Below are 18052 nucleotides of genomic sequence, written 5' to 3'. Positions count from 1 at the left end.
CGAGTGTTGGAGTTCGAGGTTGAAGGAGTGATAGGAAGAGGTCACCCGCGACTGGGATGGAGAGAGCAGGTGGAGTAGGACAAAGTGAAAGCCGGGTTGCGTGATACTGAGGCGAGTGACAGATGTGAATGGCGTCGAGGGGTATTTCGGTTTCATCATAGGTAGCCAAACGGCAACCCCCGATCTCGGAGAAAATGTCGTCTAAACGTGTGTTGTTGTTTTATTATATATATTAAAAAAATCATTAAAATTTAACCCATCTTACCGAAATAACTAAAAGACAACAAAAAAACACTAAGGATCTTATTTTGTGTAGTAGCATTGTCGGCAGAGCCACTTTCTTTACTTTTTTTTTATATAAAGTTCTTATGTGGTGTCATCAGTTTTAGTGGCATCTCAATTCAGATGATGACTTAAGTGATTAAACATTTAAATAATTATTAACAGTTCAGATAACTATTAAGTTATTAACAATACAATGACTCAAGTGATTGACCATTTAGATAACTTAAATGTAAACAATGACTGTTATTTGAAAACTGAAAAATTCATTAGAATCTATAATTTATGAGGGTTATTTTATTTTAAATAGCAGACTGATAGAACTGGAATAACCAATTTTTAAAAATGATAAACAGTTTTTCTACGAATGCCCTTTAATATTAGCTAACATAAGATAAATTGTAGATTTTAGGGAGTGCATGAAAAGTACAGTCCAATTTTTTTAATCAAACTGCAACTCTTTTTTGTGATTGTTTATTGAGAAAGACAAAGTACATTTTTGCTCTAAAAGTGCTCAAAGTGGCATAAAAGTTTTCACATATATAGCACATGTGATGGCACAATCCTGAATATGTTAAATGATAATTTGTCACAATACACAGTCAGGACTGTGCAAGAAGTACAGTGTACATGGCACTCCTGTCTTCCCATCAAAGGTCAATTTTATTTTGTTTCTTTTAGTCATATTACTTTCTGATAGTTAAAATCTATTCACTTATTTGGCCGATTGTAAAACTTTTTTAATACAATTTTGGAATTTTAGAAAGGGCCTCCTGCCAAAAACAAGCCATTGCCAGTAATTCTTGCTACTAGATCTAATACAAAATTTGGGACAGATCAATGCATCTCTTCAAAGTTTGTGACTTGTATAATATGTCATCATGTGTCTTGATAAAGTGACTCTAATGTAAAATATATTTTATTAAACTCTACATACTTTTGAAGGTCTGGTGGAAAGATGAGGCATGAAAGAGAAAAACATCATCAGGCTGCAAGCAGGCCTCTAAATAATGACAGTGTGGATAGTTACACCGCAAAGGTTTACTTTCTTTACAGATAGTAGCTCTGAAAATTTTTTTACTTTAGTTAAATTATGACTAATTTCTGACCAATTAAATATAAAATTGTGTGCAAATGAATCATCCGTTTTAGGAAGTTTTATTCATTTTGAAGTTTTTGAAATTGCTCATTGTATGAACAATTGTAATTACTTTTGAAGCTGTCTGATGATGCACTAGTTGGGATCAAACTCCCACCCGTTAAGATGCAGCCGTTGATAACTTCAACTACTTCAAATGTGGACAAGAAGTCGACATTTGATCAACAATCAAGACGCTTTGTCTTCAGCCCTCCTGACATCATTTTAGATGATAAAAATGGAGATAATTTGAAACACAAGGTTAACATTTGTTTGTTTTTTTAAATCAAACTTGAAACTGTTGTAAAAACAACTGTTAGAGCTCTGGTTTGGATTGGCTGTGGCCCTGCCGGTTGGAAAATATTTTTTGCAGGCCAGATAAATTTCAAATTTATGAAATGTTGAATGCAAACAAACTTCAAGCTTATTTGTTAATGGGTAAATTTTTAAAATATACAATGTTACCTGATGAAAGGTATTTAGCATTTCTAATAATTTCTTTAGTATCTGGCTGTTTATAAATGTAAACAATTCAATGTTAATCTTGCTATACCTCTATTTAAATTTATTTTTAAAATGCTAGCTTTTAAATTTTTATTGAGCTGAAATTTACAAGATATCTTTAGGCAAGTTTTAACATTAATTATTATACTAAAATAATTAAAAATATTTTCATCTAAATGTTTTTTATCAAAACCTAGTTAAGCCAAGTAAACGTTGTTTGTTACAAATGTGTAGGCATTTTAGCAGGCTTTACATTAATAAAACTTTAGGCCTTGAAGTTTTTCTTCTAAAGCATCGCTTTATAAATCTTTGTGCACCTCATATACACCACACGATACGTTTATATGCTGCAACACAGCACACTTGTTATTAAATGCTGATCATCTTTAATTCATCACAATCAGATATAGAGTTTAGAACAATAGAGTGGATGAATGAAGTAAAATAAGCATATTAACCACATCGGCAGCTTATTTGAAAGTTTTGTGAATGCTCGGTAACACAAGCTTTTTAAGATTTTAAGACACTTAGCGGCGACCTCTTTAGTTTTTTTTATTGATAGAACTTTTGAAAATGTGTTCTAAAACTTAAATGTTGTGCCTATATTAAGTTAAATTGATTTTACTCTTGTTTGGATCATAATCATTACCTCTTTAAGCTTAGCTTACTGTTTACTATAATTATCTTGTCAAATTAACAGTTGTTGTATGGTGAAAGCATCTCAAAATTTTTAAAAAATTTATTATATTATAAAAATTTTATCTGAACTTTTTGAATTTTAAACTAAAACTTTCATAGTCCTAGCCTTAATTTAATGTAATTTCAATAAACCATTTTTCTGGATTATAGAATCTTTTCTATCAATCTTTTATGTTAGAGGGAAAACACAAGTCACTTTTTTAGTGATAACAAGTTTGTGTGGCCTGAAGAGCTATTTTTTTATGTCTCGTAGACTTCAAATTATAATGAAAGCATGAGCCAACCAACGTGCCTATGTTAACCCATTACAACTTTAATACATTTTTATGAAGCATCACAAGTTAATTTTTCAGTTTCTGACATTAGAAAATAATCATAAGTTTGTTTTTTAGTTGTATGTAATTCAACACAATTATTAAATCTGTCAACAGAAATTTGATTTCAGCGAGCCCACTAACCTTGTTGGTTCAACAACATCTTATACACCTCCATCACTGCCTTCAACATCTCATCTTGGTCATTCTCAAGAAGATAAGCCACCTCTTGCAATCTCTTCTTCATCATTGCAACATAGTCTGCCAGGCCCTAGCACATTCACGCAGGCTGATTTTTTCAAACAACCCCTCTCTCAATCTTCTAATTTCTGCAACCTTTCTACAAGTACTCACATTACAAGGCAGACACCTCCAAAAATCAACATGAAAGGTTTGTACCATTTTTATCTTTTGAAAATTTAGTTTTAAAATTATGGTTACCATCTAATAACATCAGAAGTATTTCATTAGTTAAAACTAGAGATGAATATTTTTGTTTATTTGTAGCGTTCGTAGAAGATGAATTGAAGAGTAGTGGAGATCAAATGGAAAAGGAAAAACCAATTGAATCATCATCGAACATGTCATCTTCTACATCTTCATCTTCTGCATCATCATTATTCACATCATCTGTATCATCATCATCATTTACATCATCATCTACATCATCTTCTTCCTCGTGTGCACCATCTTTTTCATCTCCAATCAGCAAAAACGTAACAACGGATAGTATTCCATTATCTGTTATGTTCAAGCCACCAACTGACCAATGGAAATGCCCGATGTGCTTTGTACTGAATAGCAACAGTTTGGCTGCATGTTCATGCTGCGCAACCGCTAAACCTCAGTCCACTTTACTAGCAAATTCCCCAGCACTGTGTACAGCGCCAACACTTGGTTTGTCAATTCAATACTCACGTCATATTTTAAAGTGCTTGTACTTTTCATTTTTTATTTTTGCACGTAGTTTTGTTTTAAAATACTTAAATTTTGATGCGATGAGATAACATTTAAGGATGATTCCAGTTATGTACATGCACACATTTGTAAATATATAGGCATTCTTTGGATATAAACATGGTGGTTTTAAACATTTCATAGATTAAGGTACCATGTTACATACTATTACTATTGTCTATAAATTAACCTTTTATAATTGTTTTGAAGCAATGAATAAATAAATAAATAAAAATCAAATCAAAAACATTTAAGGTTTCACGACAGTTTTTAATTTGCAAACATGAACATTTTGCTTTAAAAACAGTGCCACCAGTTGTGTCACCATCTTCCTTAGCACCACTGAAACCAATCCCTCTGAATGAGCTGTTCAAACCATTGTCGTCTGACAAATGGTCATGTCCTACTTGCATGGTATCCAACAAGTTGTCTGACCTTGTGTGTTTGTGTTGTGGAGAGCAGAAGCCACCATCATCGTCTCTCACATCTTCATCATCTCTCACATCAACAACATCGTCGTCTCTCACGTCATCAACATCTCTCACATCAACAACATCACCATTTCTCCCATCAACATCAACAACTTCAACTCCTAATCCTGCATTGCCTACCACTTTCAATACAACTTCAAACTGGAATGTGCGTTGATTTGATTTTATTAAAAAAATTTCCATCTTTATGCCACAAGTGTTACTTGGTTTTTTCACATGAGTTTGATGAAACAACATGTCTGTTTAATATATTTAAAAGAATATGTTTAATATATTTAAAAGAATATGTAATATTCAATTTACAGGGGACAAATATACAGCCCACAAAACCTGGTGACATGTGGATTTGTGCGGAATGTTACGTAAAAAACAAAAGTTCGGACATGACATGTTTGGCGTGTGAGTCCAGAAAGCCAGGAATGTCAAACAATGGTGCGAAACAACGTTGATGAGAATTGCTTCATTTATTTCACCAGTTAATAGTAGTACATTTTGTGATACATTGTTTTAAGATGCTAACAGACTAGGTATTTGTCTGACTTTAACCTTTTATGTTGTTTAATATTTCAGATGGTTCACTTGTGTCACAAGCTGATGCCAAAACACAGCAAATAACTATCAACACAAATGGAGGATTCTCATTCAAAGGAAATCTTGGTGTTGATGGTTCTGCACCATTCAACCCTGCAAGTTTTGGAAGCAATCTAGTAAATAATGTAAAAGATAAGGAAATTAATCAAGTCACCTCCAGCAAAATAACTGGTGGTTTCAAACCATCTTTCCAGCAGACGAGTAATTTACTAACGTCCATGCCTTCAACCACCAACAATATTTTTGGGGGTTTTAAATTCGGATCTACAGCTCTACAATCTCTCCCCCTTACAAACACCGTTGCAACAACTTCGGCTGCCATTATCTCCTCATCAGCACCAACGTTAGTATCTCCACCCAGCACAACCACAGTCTCAGGGGGCAGTGTTCTGTCTTTTGAAGCTAAAAATGAAATTCAAAAGTTTGGCTCCATTGCAACGGTCACTACAAGTTCCACAGCGTTCCCGCTGTTTGTTTCTTCAGGGTCCAACTTGACTTCACTGACGACAACAACAACAGCTGCACCATCTAGTAATGTCTTTGGCAACTTTTCCATCAATTCTACAAAATCTGACGCAATTGCTATTAAATCATTGTTTGCCGTCAATTGCAATGCAATGCCATCGTCTTCAGCTTCATCTTCTAATTTTGCATCAATAGTAACAACTGCTGTGCCTAATATTTTCAAGTTTGGTAACTCATTATCAACTGTGCCACCATCTTTTGTTACATCTTCGTTTTCAACACAACCGACAGTCACTTCCAACAAAACTTCTCTAGCATTTGGAAGTAATCAATCATCACAAGCGCAGCCCCAATTCAATTTTGGTTCATTTGCAAATTCACAACAGAACACTTTTGGTCAATTATCGTCAAGTGCAGTTGCTTCCTCAGCGCCCACACCAGTGTTCACCTTTGGACAGCAGAATGCTGCATCACTCTTCAACCAACCACAGCACACAGTTCCACCCGCTCATCTCCAAAATACTTCATTTGTATTCACATCTAAAGAAAACACAACGAATTTCTCTTTTAATGCTGCCGCAAACAACAGTCAGTCAAAGATGTCATTTTTTTTGTTATTAAATGAAATCTGGTTTTTACATAATATTAAATTTTATGTTTTTTTAAGCTATGTGATATCCTTGAATAACTATGTTTTTCAAAAAACCTATTTCACGGTTCACCTAATAATAAATAAATAAACAATAGAGACTATATAAGATAATGATTCATTGTAATTTTATTTCCTTTATTTTCATTTCATACTTCAGTTCTCTGAAATATGAAATAAGTTTTTTCTATATAAGTTTAAGTCTAATGTGGCATCATGGCCTAGTGGTTAAAGTCGCCAGGTGCTGTTTGGCAATAGTTGCAGTGACCAGGTTTGGCTCGAATATGACAGAAAAGTTTAGCACGTATTCATTTATGATGTTTGTGCATGTTCCTCTGAACCTGGGAAGAGTGAAATAGATCTTTAACGTTTTAATTTTAGTACATTGTTGTAAGGATTAAAATCTGATATCAAAGATATCTTCACATCAATCAGTCCATTTTAAATTTAATTTCATGATAATTTTTTGTGTGTGTATATTTGATTTTGACTTACTGCATATTCATTGTTCTTTTCTTTACATGCATGACACACTCATATAAGTTCTTTTTTTTGTGCATTATGTTTTTTCTAAAGAATTAGAATCTCTTTTGAATTAATTGAATTAATAATTTCTCTTAATTTTTTTGTGACCTTGTCAATTTTTTTTATTGGAATAACATTGAAATATTGGGATAACATTAGGATATTGAAAAAACATTAAAATACTGTATAAGGTGTTTTTGGAGGAGGTGCAGCACAGGCAACTTTCTTTGGCACAAACAGGAAAAGCATCAGTGGTTTGTTTATTTGTTCTTGTCTTAGTTGCTAAGGTGTACATAAATTCAGTAGAAGCTGGTTGACGGGACCCCATTGGCACTTAGCCAATGAGGTCCCGTCAAGTCATCCCATTCGGTGGCTGGACCATTTAAACAAAGTTGACTTCTGAAAGTGATTGGATATTTTAACTCATTTGTCGTTTTTTTTTTTATGAGATTAACTAGGTCAGACACGTTTTGTAAGATATTCTTTTAGTTATTAAATAATAATTCAGAAAAAAAATTATAAATAGTTGTAACTTCTGTTCTTGTTATTGCATTCTGTCAGCTAGATTTTATTTCTCTTAATTTGATGCTTTTCAAATAATGATACTTATAATCGATCCAAGAATTTGTTCAATCCAGTAAAACTTAATGACAAATGGTCTTGTTGACCAGCCACTTTTCATGCATTCACTCGACAATTTCCATTGTTTACAACTTTGTTATTTCATGATGTTTTGCAATTATTTTTTATTGATCAGATGATATGATGGCAGATAATGATTCTGCTCTCAGCAGCAACAACAACAACCAACAACTACAACAACAACAGCAGCAGAACTCAATTTTTGGATCTTCCAACATTAGTTCTGCTAACACGGGTATGTTTTAAACTTTGTAAAGCAAACATGACGAGTGTTTCAGTATGGTGTTTAAATGTTAAAATGTTTTAATTAGTTTAATTTGACTTGTCATTAATGTGGTGGATTTTGTTTCAAAACTACCATGAATATCATTTTTTGTGTCTCTTTAGGTCTTCACGTTTAACAACTGTTTGAGTAAACATTTAAAAGAATAAATTTTACTATTTTATTGGATATATTTTATGCCTCTTAAACATTAAATTACCGTTGAGTCGTGTTGAAACCAAATTTTTACTTGAGTCTAGTTCAGTAGTATATGAACTTAATATGTGCCTGCCTGATGTTATGACCTATTTTTAAATGGTTGTATACCAATCTAATATTTCAACCAATTGTACTTTGTCTATAATTTTTTTTTTATGCCTACACAAGATAAAATATATGTGAAAAAATGTGAAATGATATTCAATATACAGTTTGTGACATACTATATTGTTATATTGCATAATTGATGGCTTGTGAGACACATGCAAGTGTCCTTTTTTCAATATACTGAGCAAAATATGCATACCAAACAAAATTTCTCATCCCCAAATTGGCCGTTTTCTAAACTGAATGCAATGCTTGCAGTTGCATACAGATGTTTTACTGTATTCTCATCAAAAGGAGATTTCTCAGTTCGTAAAAAAGTATTGTTTGAGGGATTATATGTTTAAAATTTAATCTTGGTAGGTAGGATTAAATTGTGTGATAATTAGTGAAATGTTTATTGCTAGCTAGATTTTCAATTTTTTATTACAAAGCATATTCAAATGTATTCATTTTATTACGATAGTTTTTCAGTTAATTGAATTTTAACGCATCCTGAGTTATTTGTAAGGATGATGTGTTAGATTGCGGCAGATGAAAATATGTTTTCAATGTAAAAATGTTTTAATGACGTTAAGTACTTTCATTTCATATTTTAGGATAAACCAACGTTTCAGCAGAGAAATCTAATTTGTTAGAATCAAATTAAGAGCATATATAGAACATCAATGAAAGAATACAGAAAAAATTTATTTTTATTTTTCTCCAACAACATTCATATCTTTTTTGTTTGTGGAATTGAATTTTTAAAAACTGTTTTGAAAACATTATCTCCAAATTGTGCATTAATATCACGAGTGTAAGTATAAAGTAGTAGTCTTTTATTCATGTTGTCATCTGTTTTCATCAACATCAGTTTTCATGTTGTCATCTGAAGTGAATTCAGTGATAATTTTGTTACCTGCGTAATATTTATTTAAGCAGAACATCTAATTTATATTTAGAATGTTTTAGTAGCAGTTATGATGCAATATGAGATACTGACTACATTACAATGACAAACGAGCAGACATCAGATTCAATAGTTTTTCATTTATAGAACGAAGACAGCCTGAATTCCCTTGGAAGAGATACTGATTGATATCTGGCTCCTCTGAAAACATTGAATGTTTATCATTCTGCTCAAAACTTGCTTTTTATCCAAACTTTTTCTTTAAAACAATATTTATTTCATCGCTAAAATATATTCTCCAGCCTAAATAAAATATTTATAAGGCTTAATCATTATAACTTATAATTATAATTGTTGACTAGCTAGTCATCTTTATAAGCTGATTGATGTACATGGCATTTTCATAACCATGTTTAATGTTATTAAACATAAATATATGTGTATTTATTAGCACTTGAATTTTGCATGATATAAAATTTCTTACTTTGCTTTTTGCTTATAAAACAAATGCCTTTTTTTTAGATAAGTTGCGTTTTATGGTTTTATATATAGATGAACATAAGCAGTGCCTATCATTTTTGCTGCTTAGTTTTTTAATTTTTAAGACATATTAATATACCATTTCGTTATCATGTACAATGCTTGTTTAGAATGAAACATACAATTATGTGTATCTTGTAGAATGTATGTGTTGTTGAGGTGTAAATGTTGTTGCATGCATATGTTGGTGGGTTGGTGTGTTCTCACGGTTATAAACGACCTTATTGGAATTACTTGTTGGGATTACCACTTACTTGTTAATGCTATTGAGATGCAAACTGTATCACGAAATTGTGGTTGGACAGTTTTGTTACCATTTTCATAAATATTTTGCATTATTTTCTGTTTTTAATTTTACGATGTAACATTTATGTTGCCCACAACTTACTACCAAGCGGTTTATAAAACTTAGATCATAATATTTTTTTGTATTCTTGTTTGTCTTAAATGTTTGGGTTTTAGGCTCTTTTTGTGATAGTTTCTTGAAAATTGATTATTCATTTAATGTCTTCATTAGGGATGCACCGGATTCAGGTTTTTCAAATCCGGCTGGGGCCGGACTTGGCCGGATTTGAAATTCAAAAACCGGCCGGGGCCGGATTTTAGTTACCGTTTTACATACGTTAGAAAAAATACTCACATTTACGGTTATCTACATGTTGAACATCAAAAAATAACACCAAGCAAATAGTTATTTAATTCAAATATATGAATAAGTTGTGTGATACGTCAAATTCTGTACACAAAGATCAGCTTATAATTTATGCATATTTGCATAACCCAAGTTAAAGCACAAAGAAAATTGTCCAGCTAACCGCACAATTAGTGATGTTGTAATTATGTGTTATGTATACCTAGCCTAACCTTTAACATACCATGTTCTTAAATTTTGTGCTTATGTATCTCTCTTTCTCTCTCTCTCTCTCTCTAAATATATATAGATATATAGATATATATCTTTATATATATATATATATATATATATATATATATATATATATATGTAGCTATATGATCCGTCATGTGCAATTATCAATATATAGTATATACATGTGCACAAGTTCTTTTACACAAAGATCAGCTTATAATTTATGCATAACCCATGTTATAGCATAAAGAAAATTGTCCAGATCACCTCACAATTAGTGATGTTGTTATTATGTGTCATGTATGCCTTTAGCTTAGCTTTAGCCATTAACTTATTGACATAAAATTAATTGAATTCAATAAAATTTTTTTTTCTATTTCTAACATTTTTAAAAGTTGATAGACGCTTAAATCCGGCCCTAAATCCGGCCGGCGACCGGATTTGAAAAAAAAGCCGGATTTTGGCCGGGGCCGGAGCCGGGGCCGAACTTCGGTGCATCCCTAGTCTTCATGAAATAGTTGTTATTTATTTGATTCATGATTAATTAATTTGAAATGTGGTAGCCAACATGAAACTTTAACATCATTCTTATTGCGCCTATGCCAAGAAGTGATGTTCATAATTTGCAGTAACTGGTTTATAAAATCATTAATTAACTTCCATGAGTTGTTAAATTTGGTAAAATATTTTTTGCTCTAAAGGCTTCAACTTTGGATCATCATTGCAAGCACCAGCGTTTGCTCCACAGCCGCCTGCCATCTTCACATTTGGACAGCCCCCACTACAGCCAGCCTGGAATGAGGTTTGTGACGTTTTGAACATTTACACTGATGAAATACATCAATAGTATCAACAAATTGGATCCAACAGATCTGATATCAATCTTTTTTTCACGTTAATACAGATTACTTACCATAAATTATTTTACAAATTAGTTGCTTTCCTAATTTATTGAGAATTTTGTTTTATATATTAGATGAATACAACATATATCGTGAATTTTATCATTCTACTATAATTTATACAAATTTTATGATTCATTCATAAATTCTTCCTACTAAGCAACCAACCTTCAACTTTACTGGATCAAATAGCATTGGCAACATATCATTCAAGTTAGTTAGTCTCACGTTTAACTATATAATGTGTACGCTATAAATTAATATATTAGTTTAAAAATGAATTTTTCAGAAGCGTTTTTATTTAACGACTAATATCATTTTGTGCTTATCTTTTCCAAATAAAGACCCGTTATGTTATTTCAATGTTGATTATTTTTAAAAAGTGTTTAAAATAATTTTAATGTTGATAATTTTTAGTGCGGGGACAGCATTGAATGCATCAGCAAGCTCCAACGTATCCAACAGGGTCATCAAAAAGGCTGCCAGGAGAACGACCAGGAGATAGGAGTTGATATATATATATATTATGCATTACGAAAATTTTATTAAATGATAACGTTTATTTGGTTCTGTAGTATTAATTGTAATATCAAAGATAAATGTTGATTGTCGTTAAGAACTTTAATACATTAGGTTTTTAATTCAAATTTTGTTGATCATAATTTATTTTAACGCAAAATTGTGTATGTATGTGTACGTCATTCGATACATATGCCGACCTGATGCTTGCGGTACTCCATGCACGCTTTAACTTTTTTGTTTTGCTGATTGCATTTACCATCAGATTTGATTTTAGGTGACTAACACGAATTTTTTTGATTAATGAAGTATGCTAATAAAAACATCCTAAAATTGATCTATTTATCTCTTGGTAGAAGTCTAGTGTAAGAAAAGTGAAGTCACAAAGGTGAACTTAGGGCGACAGCATAAGTCATGTTTTGATAAAAAGTCTACTCTCAGGCTACCTTTAAATAATAATTATGTTTATTATGTGGTTTCATCTGTACTGAAATTCATGCAAGGAGCGGATCAAAATAATCGACGTTTAGTATTTAAAACAAAATGGTACCGCTACCCCTTGACGATCGTGCTTCTGGAAGATTTTGTTGGATTAATGTATTTTCAATGTCCCCAACATTATTTCTTTTAAAGATGAAAACGATTAGAACAAAACTATCAATAATTTTCGTTTTTTTACGTTTTTTTAATGTAAAAAATAAACAAAAATAATTTAAAATTCAAGCAGTATATATCATAACAAATAACATCAATATATAATGAATTGGTCTACGAAGGGCTGGAAATGTAGATGTTACAAAATAAAATATATAAGGTGATGTATAACTTTTACGCTCCCAGAATTTGCATTGGAATTTAAAATTACAGATTTTTTAATTAATAAAGCAAATAAAACATTAATCTAAGACATTTTGTAATGCAGTGTATCTGTCAGTAGAGAGTATTGTCCTGCAAACTCGACGTCAATTGTTATATGCAGATTCTGGGATGATGGGTAGAAAATTTATAAAATAAAAATTGTGAACTTATCAATACATTCAAATGTGAGATGAAGTCACTTTGCCTGCACACCATGCATGTAGAGGTAAAAATTTGTCGACCCGTAACAGGTAGTTGCACACGTTGGCATTATTGATAAATGTCAACAATTCGGTAGAATTCATACAATACTGTAAATATGGTCTCTTCTCAATATATATATATATATGTGTGTGTGTGTGTGTTTATTTATTTATTAACAAATATTACCGCATTATCCTAGTAACTATATGTATATACGATGGTCTGAACCAAATATATGTATATATGTGTGTTGGTAATAGACCATAATTTTTACAATATTCTATAAATTCTACCGAATGTTTGGCGTTAATATGTTTGTAGTTCGTTTTTTCAATTTCCCTATATAAACATCAAAAAGCACTGATGACGATTCATTCGGAATCGAAATATGGCCCTATTTGCAGCATGAATTCGGAAAATAAGTTTATTTTGAATTTTAATAAACTAAACTTTCACCAAAAAACTTTAGTGAGAAAAATTGAAAAAACGAACTACAAACATAACGCCAAACATTCGGTAGAATTTATAGAATATTATATATATATATATATATATATATATATATTAAAATAATAAATATCATTTCCTTAATCATTTACAAATTAAGATAATATTTTATTAACTATAAACAATATAAAACGCGATTTTTAAAATTTTTAACGGCATATTATGGTTGTTAAGGTAAATATCAACGCTCAGCCGAGAAGCGCGAATTAATTTATTTAATTAACTACATATTATTATATGTATAAACATTTACTAATTTAAATATCGGTATATACACGGCGGATGATTTTAATTTTTACAAACTTTGTTAAGAGGATTCTGTTTCATGCTGACTACTCCATGAATTTCTTCCCCCTCTTGAACTGAGAGGGGCTTCTTCAAGTAGAATATAGTTTGTTTCCAGTGTGTGTAAGGTGAATCAGGACCTACGTGCATTATTATCAACCAAAGATGTTATAATTTATTTTGATATCCACTTATACATTCTTAAAAGCACCTTCTCAGACAGTAAAGCTATTACGACTAACGGATATTTGCAACTATGCCAAATGAAACCAGACAAATGTGGTATCAAATTTCTTTTCAATGACCAGCAGAATAACTAACAATATTCAAGACAACTTCGAGAGATATTTCCAAATAAAGAACAGATAAGACATATTAAAAGTTACAAGGTTCACGGTATAGTATTATGTCACTTACAATGATCTAAATTTTAGGCGCAGGTTCAAAATAAAACAATTTTAAAATAGCATTTATTTGCCCTTCGTTAAACATTTTGTCGTATTATAATAATAAAACTACGTTTATGAAATAATTAGACTGTGTAGGTAGATAAGCGAATGAATGAAAATATTACTTGTGGAGAAAGCAATTGGAGTGTGGCATTTAGAAAACTCGACATCAAAGTAGATGAGGAATGCCTGGACCTTGTCGTACTGCAGGCACTTGAGGTAGAAGGGGGCTGAAAAGTTCAGGTCACTGGCTTTCATTGTGTCCATGTCCAACTCCTGTTCCAATGCACATTATAAATTCATTATTAATTTTGATTAAAACACCTTAAATGTTATTAACGTTGATTTGTTTGCATAATAAAGATGTAATAATTTACAGAGCAGGTCCAATGTGTAATGCCATGTGCATGTCAGGGCCACAAATCCCAGTTAAATTAAAACTAATTTTTAAAAATAATAACAGGATGAACCAAGATTTTGAGCAACAAAAGATTAATACTTGAATTAATCAGTGTCAAATTATTTTTGTACTTAAAATTTTTATTTTAAGATTTTTTCTAATATTGACAAATACTTTGCTTTCTATACACATATTCTCTCATTTAAAATGTTTATTTGAAATAATTGTTACATTTCATCTGACTAGTAAAGTTATTAATGGGATCTTTGAAATGAAACCTGCAGAAGACAAGCGTTGGTGACGACTTTGTCTGGGTCCACGAAGTTGATGGTTGGCTCAGCCAGAGAGATTTCATGCATACACGTCATATCAAATCCATACACATTCCTCCACCCTGTTTGTGTGAAGTGTTGTGCATTTATTTAGCGCTTGATTTATATTTTGTGAACATCAGAGCCTAGCTGAAACAAATTCAACACTATCTGGCTTCTCAAACGGACAGGATGAATATAGAAATTAAGGAAGAAATAAACAAATTACAGTTGGTACTAGCTGTGTACAACATTTAAAAAATGAATGAAAAAGTTATAAAACAACAAAACTGAAGAGCATGGAGTAGTAAACAATAAAGTAGAAAAAAGTATGTTAACATTTGCCAAGTTTTTGAATTAGAATTAAAAATCCATAATTAAGAATTCCAACGGTCATGAGAGCTCAGCTTGTAAGAGATGAACTTGTAAGAGATGAACTTGTAAGAGATGAACTTGTAAGAGATGAACTTGTGTAAGCCTCAAATTATTCCACCTCTACAACTCAACTTTTTCCAAAGAAAGCAATAAGAAAAAGGACATTTCAACATTGAAAACACACATATTTATGTTGAACACTCCGCAGTATTACAGTTTGATATGTTATTTACTGTTATTTAATATTATTTACTAACAGTTAAAACCAAAGACATAATGCAATCTACGATTATTTCTGCAAATTACAAAAAGAAAAGGCAAACTGATATGAGATTGGAACAGATGAATATACAAAACCCATTTAAAATTAACTTCCTGGCTATAAATGTAGCCAGAGAAGGGCAACTGCAATGATGATGAAATTAAAATAGAAATGTTAATCAATCGAACATACAATTCGTAGTGTTTTCATTGTACTGGTTATCTTCAATGGCACATATGTACAATGATGACTTGTCGGGGAAGATCAAGCCGCCTGGTTTCTTCAAGAAATTTTTGAATCAGTAAAACAGGTGTTAAAACTAATGGTTATTATAGTTGTTGTTATTAATATAATTATTATTATTATTGTTGTTGCTATAATCATTATTAAGTTTAATAAAATAATAGTTGTTGTTATTACTATTTTTATGAAATCTAAATTACATAAATAGTTCGTTAATTAGCTCACAAGCAACCAACCTGAAAGTGACAAATTATGAACTACTATCATTTTTGATACATACATAAATAAGTACTATATGAAAAAGTTTCATGATAAGCAATAAGTAACTATGTCGTAAAAACATTGTCAATGCAAACAACTTCAAATCTTAATTAAGATTATTTCATATTTTATAAGTATTGAACCCTTTTAGAAGAAAGAAGAAACGTGAGAAATAAAATAAAATAAGTAATGATGGGGAAATAATAAAGCCAAGGGATGTACTAACCAACCATTTATTCCGAGAATATATTAATGACGGTATCATGGATTCGTGCAGAAGGCAGTGTCCGAGCCAGTCGCATACAATGACGTCAACCTTGTCGATGCCCAGAGGAAGTTTTGAAATGTTCTCAATCTTGTCGTGAATGACCGTTATAACTTGAAATTGATAACAAATTTAATCACGTTAAAAAACATTTTTGAAAAAATAAATTAATTCATTGGCACTTTTGAAAAGTTGTAATAAGAAAAAAGTAGGAAAAAACTCCATTACAGAGTATGGCAAACAATTTTCATAAACATTATTAAAAGTTAGCAACTCGTTCATTTCACCAACCAAAATCAAGTTGAGTCACAAAAATTAACCTTTATCCTTTTTGTTTTTTCTAATGACTTCTTTCGATAGCTCAGCCATGTGTGAACATTCCACCTGCGGTATAAAAAAAACTTTAAACAGATGAAAAATTAAAAAATATATCAATATATGATAGTTTAAATTGAAGTGAAAATTTTGTAGGATAAGTTCTCACAGCAAACACATGTTTGGCTCCTGCTTTAGCTGCAAACAAACTTAAAATGCCTGTTCCTGATCCAAGGTCGAGCACATATTTGTCTCTAAACAAATGCTTGTTCATCGTCATCGACATGAAGAAGGATTGAGTTCGGTAATGGTCTTTTATAAGAACCTTCCAAAATTTGATTGAGGTCAGTTATGAACATTGTTCTATCAGTTGAACACTATAAAATTAAAACAAAATTAGTCAAATTGTGTAGCCAAGTTTTAATGATTCGTTTTATAGCTCACAAAAATTAGCAAATTATCTTTAATAATTAAGTTCAACAATGAAACTTTACACTATTGTACCATATATTGAATATATTACACCATGAATGTTCATGTGTTTGTACAAATGTGCAACTACAAATTACACATATTTTGACTTGACATCTTACAAACTTCTAAACAAGGATACTATGCAACAAAGCAAACTGTCAGTGAATTTCCATGATCAAAGATAAACCATTGATGAATTATCAAAGATTAACCTTTACTAAATACAAGCGATTAATAACACAAGATATATCTAATTATCTATTATTATAAATTAGCAAATCTACTTGAAAAACCAAAAAATATTTACCTCGTGCAAATAAAATCTAGCAAATTTGTCATTAAAAAACTCTTTTGAGGTCATGTTATAAACTGTAAGTGGCAGGTTTTTTGTTTCATCTTTGTTCTTTTTATTAGAATCATAAGGGATTTTGTGTTTAACTTCAACTTCTTCATTTTCCATCTTTTTGTTTTGAAAAAGGTGGAAGCCTGCATCGAAAATTATTGTGAAAAAAATTCAAAAAACAAATTGAACATAGCATTCAATAAAAATAACAGTAATAATAATGATAATATTATTATTATTATTACAACTTAATTAACATTTCTAAAACAAATAAAAGCAGTTGCTATAGTTTTGTTACAGAAACCCTTGAAATTGACACGATTAATGTGAGCACCAGTATATTGAACTTTCCTTACTTATTCACTGAACTGAAAATCCAACAAGAAAAACTGCCAGTTCAAAAACCAAAGTCATTAGTGCTAACTCAAAAGATCACGTTGCTCACAATGAAACCCTCTAATTAATATATGTAATTACAAAATGAAATACAATTAAACCTCCTTATAACGAACTTCTATACAACAAAAATCTTTATATAACTAATTTTTTATGTTCCTTGAAATTTTATGTATAAAACTGTTTCCATAGAACGAAAATAATTTCTCTATAACTAACAAAATTTATAAAAGTTAAAAGAAATATTTGACATTTTTTAAAAATAATTGTTGAATATAGTAAACAGTAAGTTACATTTTTGCCCTACTGTTTTAAGTATTATGCTTTTTGTTATATACAGATAATGTAAGTACATTTATATAATATTATGTTATTTTTCATGATTTGCAATTATACTATGTGTTAACACTTTTAGTTATAAAAATAAATGATTAAGGGGTTGTTTTTCATAAATATATATATCAATAGCATATAAACACTTTTTGTAAGCATTATAGAATTTTTTCATAAACAAACATAAAATTTCTATATAGAAAATTG

General features: G+C 30.8%; 2 protein-coding genes across 2 annotated transcripts; one reads left to right on the top strand and one right to left on the bottom strand.

Annotated features, from left to right (window-relative positions):
- Positions 1-478: 478 nt before the first annotated feature.
- Positions 479-11875, top strand: HELRODRAFT_188261 (hypothetical protein; the record flags this gene model as incomplete). The annotated part of the gene is made up of 15 exons (XM_009017219.1): positions 479-487; positions 885-938; positions 1046-1137; positions 1228-1321; positions 1502-1681; positions 3055-3328; positions 3445-3834; positions 4202-4533; positions 4691-4817; positions 4956-6029; positions 6807-6869; positions 7373-7492; positions 10845-10945; positions 11206-11258; positions 11463-11875. 15 exons carry the CDS (start codon positions 479-481, stop codon positions 11548-11550), a joined length of 3051 nt encoding a protein of 1016 aa, XP_009015467.1. The 3' UTR covers positions 11551-11875.
- A 590-nt stretch (positions 11876-12465) lies between these two features.
- HELRODRAFT_155669 (hypothetical protein) lies at positions 12466-17134 on the bottom strand (the record flags this gene model as incomplete). The annotated part of the gene is made up of 9 exons (XM_009017218.1): positions 12466-12546; positions 13437-13558; positions 13993-14143; positions 14546-14661; positions 15408-15495; positions 15946-16097; positions 16305-16368; positions 16469-16624; positions 17081-17134. The coding sequence occupies 9 exons, from the start codon at positions 17132-17134 to the stop codon at positions 12466-12468; spliced, it is 984 nt and encodes a 327-aa protein (XP_009015466.1).
- Between the last annotated feature and the right edge of the window lie 918 nt (positions 17135-18052).

The sequence above is a fragment of the Helobdella robusta genome (genome assembly GCF_000326865.2).
Source record: "Helobdella robusta unplaced genomic scaffold HELROscaffold_2, whole genome shotgun sequence".
Lineage (NCBI taxonomy): Eukaryota > Metazoa > Annelida > Clitellata > Rhynchobdellida > Glossiphoniidae > Helobdella > Helobdella robusta.
Note: the sequence above shows the minus strand (reverse complement) of the source record. Positions and strands in the feature narration are given on the sequence as shown.